This window comes from Eriocheir sinensis, chromosome 67 (assembly GCF_024679095.1).
Source record: "Eriocheir sinensis breed Jianghai 21 chromosome 67, ASM2467909v1, whole genome shotgun sequence".
Classification (NCBI taxonomy): Eukaryota; Metazoa; Arthropoda; class Malacostraca; order Decapoda; family Varunidae; genus Eriocheir; species Eriocheir sinensis.
Window position 1 is genome coordinate 9,630,048 of NC_066575.1, and position 8,181 is coordinate 9,638,228.

An 8,181-nucleotide genomic window follows, 5' to 3' on the forward strand; every position below is an offset into this window, starting at 1 on the left:
ACGACCTCATGAACCACCACTATCACCACCACCACCACCACCACCGCCACCATCCAATCACCTCCCTTCCTCACTCGGGTCGTTGGGCGGGAAATAAGAAAAATAGGAAAAAATGGTGATAAAATTGAATAAAAAATCGAGTTAAAGGAAATAAAGAGAGAAAAAGGAATGGAAGAGAAGGAAGTAATGTTCGTCTCATCTGCTTTTTTCTTTTCTTTTCTTTTTTTTTTCTTTCCTTTTTTACTTGTTCTGTTCTTTCTTAATCTTGTTCTGTTTGTTATTTTTCATCTTCTTTATTATTATTATTATTATTATTATTATTATTATTATTATTATTATTATTATCATTATTATTACTAGTCTTTCATATCACATTCTCATTTATTTTCATTTTTCTTTATTTATTTTTCTTGCTTATCTTCCTCCTCCTCCTCCTCCTCCTCCTCCTCCTCCTCTTTCTCTTCCTCCTCTCCCTCTTCAATTTCTTTTCGTATATCCTCCTTTCTCCTTCTTCTTCTTCTTCTTCCTCCTCCTCCTCCTCCTCCTCCGACATAGGTTACAAATGTTCCTCTAGTTCACGTTTATGGTTGTAAGGGGTCCCACACATCCTCCAACATAACCCCACATAACACATAATAAAGCCACATACCACATAACACATAGCGCCAACTCAGTCCACGAAGGTCACTCCATGGTCACGTCTAGGTTGGTTTCATGTTCCATACGAGTAGTTTTGTGACCTAGTTCCTGGGTCGTTTTGGGAAGGTCACCAGAGACATTTAAAAGGAAGGAGGGAAGAGGGAAGAGGAGGGAGGGAGAAGGTAAAGCGATGTTTGTTTTTTGGTGTTTTTTTTATGAAGAGAAGGAAGAATATAATTTTTCTTACGGTCACTGCCTAGGTTTTCTCTTTCTCTCTCCGTTCTCTCTTTCTCTTTATTTACTTATCTATCTATCAATTTATCTATCTATCTATCTCTCAACCTAACCTACCCAAACCGAACCGAATCAAACCTAATCTACCCTTACCAAACCTAACCTAACCTAACCTAACCGAACCAAATCTTACCAACAATTACACATCTATCTATCTATCTGTCTGTCTATCTCTGTTAACAAACCTAACTTAACCAAACCGAACCAAACCTAACCTAGCCTTACCAAACCTTACCTAACAGAACAAAACCTTACCAGCAATTACACACCTACCTGTCTATCTATCTATCTATCTATCTATCTATCTATCTATCTATCTCTGTTAAATCAAACCTAACCAAACCAAACCGAACCAAACCTAACATAACCTAACCTATCCCTACCAAGACTTACCAAACCACACCTACCCTTACTAAGCCTTTCAAAACCTTATCAGGCCCTACCAAACCACACCTACCCTTCCTAAACCTTACAAAACCGAACCCAACCTAACCTTACCAACCCTTACCAAACCTCACCAAACCTCACCAAACCACACCAACCCTTACTAAGCCTTACCAATCCTTCTCAACCCAACCCAGCCCAAACCAAACCAAACATCACTTAACCAAACGTAAACTACCCAAGCCTTGCCTTACCTCGCCTACCCAAACCAGCCCTTACCAAACCTACCCTCACCCAACTCAACCTAACTTTGCCTCACCCCGCCCTGCCCCATAAAAAGTCGCCTTAGGGAAGTAAATCTCCGCGCGTCCTGTTATCTCGGGAATAACAATAAAGCCATTAGCGGGACGACAGACTTTATGACGCTTGAAATTCGTCATTACCAAGTGAACGAGGGCAAGGAGGAGGAGGAGGAGGAGGATGTGGAGCAGGACGACGAAGGGAAAAGGAAGAAATGGAGGAGGAGGAGGAGGAGAGGAGAAGGAAGAAAAGGAAGAGAGAGAGAGAGAGAGAGAGAGAGAGAGAGAGAGAGAGAGAGAGAGAGAGAGAGAGAGAGAGAGAGAGAGAGAGAGAGAGAGACACACACACACACACACACACACACACACACACACACACACACACACACACACACACACACACACACACATTTAAAATAGGTCAGTTTTGTAAAGAGAAAGAAGAGAGGGAGAGGAGGGAGAGGAGGGAGAGGAGGAGGAGGAGGAAGAGAGGAAGAGAAGGAAATTCGTGCTATTTACAAACGACACAAAGGGAGATAAAGGGAGGGAGGAGGAAAGGAGGAAAAAATGGAGGGAGGAAAGGGAGGAAAAAATCTGTAAGCCAAGGTCATTAGTCAGTCTTTCAGTCACTCAGATAGTCCTCCTCCTCTTCCTCCTCCTCCTCCTCCTCCTCTTCCTCCTCCTCCTCTTCCTCCTCCTCCTCCTCTTATTTGTCTCCATTTTCCCCTCCATTCATTTCTTGCACTAATTTTTTCACAGCTTTTATTCCTAATGTTTTTTTTTTACTCTCTCTCTCTCTCTCTCTCTCTCTCTCTCTCTCTCTCTCTCTCTCTCTCTCTCTCTCTCTCTCTCTCTCTCTCCTCCTCCTCCTCCTCCTCCTCCTCACCTCCTCCTCCTCCTCCTCACCTCCTCCTCCTCCTCCTCTCCTTTCCACCTCATCCCTCACCCTTATTCCTGTTAACACACACACACACACACACACACACACACACACACACACACACACACACACACAAGCGCACCCCTTCCCCTTACTTACACAAATCAATTCTTTTTCTTCATCTTCTAATCCTCCTCCTCCTCCTCCTCCTCTTTCTCTCTCATTATCTCCTGTTGCTTTTCTCTTAACCTTCTGATCATACATTTAAACGTCTTCCTTGCCTAAGCATAACAGTTTAAGCATTGCGGCGCAGGGCAGATTGGGGTAGCGTTGAAGGTGGCTGAGGTGGAGGATGGAGCCTGAGTGGGGTGGTGATAGCAGCGGGGATGTAGTGGTGATGTTGGGCGGGTGGTGATGGCAGTGGTGGTGGTTTCGTTTCGGCTGGGATGTTGTGGTGGTTTGGGAGGGATGTTGGGAGCAGGAACTGTGAGTATTAGGTGTTAGCGATGAGGGGTACATGTTTCGTTGGGTGTGGTTGGGTGGGTTGGTGTGGTGGGTTTGGTGGACAGGTAGCGGTGCACGGTGATGGTCCTGAGGTTGTAAGCAGGCCAGGTAAGCAGCTCAGGTGAGTGTTGGCGTGGCCGTGCATGCAGTGCCGCTGTAGTGCATGGCGTGGCGTGGCGTGCCTGGCCCCGCGGCATCGTGGCCTGGTTGTGGCGTCTTGGGGAGCCACGAGTAGCCACACACACTCATATACACACACACTTTCTTCCATTCTGTGCACGGCCTTAACACACTCCCCGCCTGGCGCTGGGATGACTCGCCGCGCCAGGCCAGTCTTCAGGTCCTAGCCTCAGATGTCCCGGGTCAACAGCCACCATAACCTAGTCCTAAGATGCTCCGAGTCTACCCGCTGCTTCACGGCCACCCTGACTAACCCTCAGATGCCCCGGTGCCCGGGTCTGACCACTGGTCGACGGCCGCCCCTCCCAATCCCCGACCGCCCGAAGACTAACGGGTGTTCCCCCAGGCGGCAGTGTCGGGCGCCGCGCGGCCAGTACTGAGTGCCTGTTCTCCCCCGCAGCAGTCCCTGTGCTCGGAGATGGCGGAGGAGCTGCGGTTCGCCATGCGGTGCCACGGGTCCCGCCAGCGGCCGGCACTCAGAAGGAACTGCTCGCGCTGCGCGCCGGGCACCACCTACGTGCCCGCCGCCAACACGCTGACGCAGGCCAACGGCGTGAGTGCCTTCTACATCTCGCCGGGCACCTGCGCCACCCACCAGCCAGCCGGCGGCCCCTCCCCCCCGGACAACGCCTCCACCCCCGCCCCCGCCGCCTCCGACACCTACTCCCTCCCGGCTGACCTCACGCCCCCCCCGCCAGCCCCGCCGCCCCCCTTCCCCTTCCCGCCCGTCGTGCCCGTCAACTACACCTCCAGGCGCCCCTCCATCCCCCTCCCCCTCGTGTCCACCTCCTCCCTCTCCTCCCTGCCGCCGCCGCCCTCGCCTCTCTCCTGCTCATAAGGCGCCTCGCCCTCCACCTCCGCTTTCCCCTACACCTGCTGCTGCTGCTGATTCTGCTCTGCTGCTTTCTTTCACCTGCACACCCTACCCTTCCCCCTCACACCCACACGTTCAAAACACTGCCTAGGTCTCAGGGCGCTCGCCGATAGAGTCTTCCCTTTGCTTGAGACAGTACAAGCGCGCTGCCTCAACACTAGGACGCCGTGGAGGGAGTCTTAGTGACCTTGAGTGTACAAAGAACCGAGAGGATGACTGAGAGAAGTACTGGGAGGAAAGTGAAGGAAGTGAAGGAGTGTAAGGTAAAGGAAGGGAGATGTGGGATAGGAGGATGAGGAAAAGAGAGAATCATAGAGAGAGATACAGGTTAGAAAGCTAAGGGAAGAAGTGAAAGATAGAGAGATGCGGATTGGGAAGATAAGGAAAAGAGAAAATGAGAGAGGAAGTGAGATGTAGGTTAGGAAGATGAGAGAAGAAGAGAGGCAAAGAGATTGATAGGTTAGCTTGCGTAAGTAAAAGGAAGATATTAACGAAGGCTTATATCAAGAGAGTGTGAGAGAAATACTGGCAATAATAATAATAATAATAGAAGGAGCAGGAAATTAAAAGAAAAAGAGAAGACAGCAAAATAAGACTCACATAAGGAATACAAATAAGAGGAAATAAATCAATCAAACAGGAAAAGAAAGGAAATTAAAATACTGAAAAAATAGAAGGAAAAAAGTAGAGGAGAAAAAAAAGAGAAGACAGCAAAATAACTCACATAAGAGGAAAAAAACAATCAAACAGGAAAAGAAAGGAAATGAAAATAGACTGAAAGAATAGAAAGAAAAAAGTAGAGGAGGAAAAAAAGAGAAGACAGCAAAATAAGACTCGCATAAGAGGAATACAAATAAGAGGAAAAAAAATAATCAAACAGGAAAAGAAAGGAAAGGAAAATAGACTGGGGAAAAAATAGAAGGAAAAAAGTAGAGGAGGAAAAAAAAAAAAAAAGAGAAGACAGCAAAATAAGACTCACATAAGAGGAATGCAAATAAGAGGAAAAAAATAAGTCAAACAGGGAAAGAAAGGAAAGGAAAATACTGAAAAAAATAGAGGGAAAAAGCAAAGGAGGAAAAAAAAAAGAGAAGACAGCAAAATAAGACTCACATAAGAGGAAAAAAACAATCAAACAGGAAAAAAAGGAAAGGAAAATACTGAAAAAAATTAGAAGGAAAAAAAATAGAGGAAGGAAAAAAAGGAAGGAGGGAAAAACTCCTCCCTACAATTATTTCCGTGAGAGGCATCATGAATATTAGACTTCCCTCTTCTCTCCACCCCTCCCTCTCCCTCCCCTTACCTCCCCTCTTCCCTCCCCTTCGCCTCGCCTACAGCTGATGGCTTTCCCTTCACTCTTTTTTATTATTATCTAGAATGACTTAATTTTTTCATCGGTCTGTGTCTCCGTCTGTCTGTCTGTCTGTCTGTCTTTATATATATATTTGCCTGTTGGTCTGTCTGTTAGCTTCATCATTTTTATCTTTTCAATATTCCTCCGTCTTTTTTTATGTATTTTTTTCTGTCTGTATAATGGTCTGTTTCTGTCTGCTTGTCTGTCTGTCTGTTTGCTATTTTTTTCTTTCTCTGTCACTCCTCTGTTTGTCTCTTTTAATCAACATTTGTTTCTTTCTTTGTATCTTTTTTTCCGTCTACTCTGTTTCCCTGTCTGCCTGTCTGCCATTCTTGTCTCTCTCTGTCTGTCTATCTGCCTGTACAAATGTCTTTATCTGTCTGGTTTACTCTTCTGTTATTCCGCTCTGCCTGTCTGAGCATGGATTTTGTTTATATCTACATCTTATTCCCTGTCTTTTTGTTTATATTACTTTCTATCAATCTATCTGTTTGTCAATATATGTCTATCGATCTATTTCCAACTCATTACGTAGTTCTTCCTACTATCCAAGTTAGCTTTATTTTTTTCTTCATTTTGCTCGTCTTCACTTTCTCCTGCCTATATCTACTGCCCTTTCTGCTCAGCTTCCTACCTCTTATCACACCCTTCCCTCCTCCTCCTCCACCTCCTCAAACTTCTCCCTTTTTCCTGCCTCCAACTAATACCCTTTCTGCTCAGCTTCCTGCCTCCTATCACATCCTTCCCTCCTCCTCCTCCACCTCCTCAAACTTCTCCCTTTTTCCTGCCTCCAACTAATACCCTTTCTGCTCAGCTTCCTACCTCCTATCACACCCTTACCTCCTCCTCCTCCACCTCCTCAAACTTCTCCCTTTTTCCTGCCTCCAACTAATACCCTTTCTCCTCAGCTTCCTACCTCCTATCACACCTATCACACAGACATTGGAAGGAGTTTCTTTTCAAACCGAGTCATCCGCCGCTGGAACAATCTTCCCTCAGAAGTAGTAAATGCGAATACCATCAACTCCTTCAAATATAGAATCGACCGTCATTTCGCTGCGTCGGGAGTAAACTGAATAACGAGGGGCTTCCATCTGCTCCTCAATATCGAGGTGCTTTCATCTGCTCACCAAGCCCCAAGTGGCGGTCGAGCAGATTAAATCACCCAAGCGGGCGACCTCGTAATGAGCCAATAGGCTTTCTGTTGCCTGCATTTCCATGTTTCCATGTTTCCTCCTCCTCAAACTTCTCCCTTTCTCCTGCCTCCAACTAATGCCCTTTCTGCTCAGTTTTTCTTCTTTTAAAACGCCCTTTCCTCTTCCTCATCCTTCATTTATCCTGTCTTCAACTATAAAAAAAATAGCATACACCCTCCTTCCTCCTACATATCCTTCCCTCCTCCTTCAGTCCCACAACAGTTCGTCAGGTAATCGTTTTTATCCATCACCGAACATGATAGTATGCCCACTGATCTCAGTTGATTAGTCTAAGCAATGGACAAGGATTTCCCAGCGTCTCTGTTGATATCAAGAGCCGTTAAAGAAGGAAAAGCAAGACTGTTTTAAGCTGGAAGTCTATTGATTTTCGAATATAACACCAACAAACAATAAGTGCCATGAAACGCACAGTAAACTCCTCCCCCTCCTCGGCAAGTTCCATTTCTTGTTACTTTTCCTTACGCCCACAGTTCCACAAATGAAAGATTGCCTTGATACAGAGCTCTTAAATAAATAAAAAGAAGACTGTATTAAGTTGGATTTACATTAATTTTCGTGACTAACCAAAACTGTATAACGATGGATGACTATTGATTTTCGTGAATAAGTAACGAAAACAAAAACACAAAACCAGACTGTATAACGATGGATGACTATTGATTTTCGTGAATAACCAAAGAAAACAGAAAGAAAACAGAAAACCAAAGACTGTATAACGTTGGATGACTATTGATTTTCGTGAATAACCAAAGAAAACAGAAAGAAAACAGAAAACCAAAGACTGTATAACGTTGGATGACTATTGATTTACGTGAATAACCAAAGAAAACAAAGAAAACACAAAACCAAAGACTGTATAACGATGGATGACTATTGATTTTCGTGAATAACCAAAGAAAACAGAAAGAAAACACAAAACCAAAGACTGTATAACGATGGATGACTATTGATTTTCGTGAATAACCAAAGAAAACAAAGAAAACACAAAACCAAAGACAGTATAACGATGGATGACTATTGATTTTCGTGAATAACATCAACAAACAATGAATGCCCTGAAACACACACTAAGCCCCTTCCCTTCCCTCGTAACAGCTTCGTTTCTTAGTATCGTCCTGAACTTTGTCTTTCAACCCTTTAATTAAATTCCTGGTTAAAGAAAACACACCACATACGTTTTTTTTTTTATCTCTAACACTAAAAATCCAGACAATTTTTACTCTCCTTCCCCTCCTTTCTCTTCCTCCTCTCTTTCTTTCTCTCTTTTTCCTTCGTTTTTACTTTCCTTCCTTTCCCTCTCTCATTTCCTTTTCTTTTTTCTCTCTCTCCCTTTCTTCTTCCTTGTCTTCCTACCCTTTCCTCCTCCTCCGCCTTCTAATCTCCCTCTCTCCCTTCCTCCTTCAGATTTTTCCCTCCTTTCCTCCCTTATTCTTTCTTCCATACCTTTTCTTTCTCTCTCATTCCCTTCCTTCTAATCTCCTTCTCCCTCTTCTCCTTCAATATTTCTTCTTTTTCTCTTCACTTTTCTTCCTTTTTTTTCTCTCTTTCTTTCTCTCCTT

The 8,181-nt window shown here is 44.7% G+C and overlaps 1 protein-coding gene across 1 annotated transcript in view; it reads left to right on the forward strand.

The window, feature by feature from the left end:
* The window catches only part of LOC126987874 (glutamate receptor ionotropic, kainate 1-like), a 195,578-nt gene extending 191,170 nt beyond the window's left edge, over positions 1-4,408 (forward strand). Inside the window, 1 exon segment of the mRNA XM_050845337.1 lies at positions 3,581-4,408. Coding sequence (XP_050701294.1) covers positions 3,581-4,018 — 438 coding nt within the window. The 3' untranslated portion in view covers positions 4,019-4,408.
* The last annotated feature ends 3,773 nt before the right edge of the window (positions 4,409-8,181 follow it).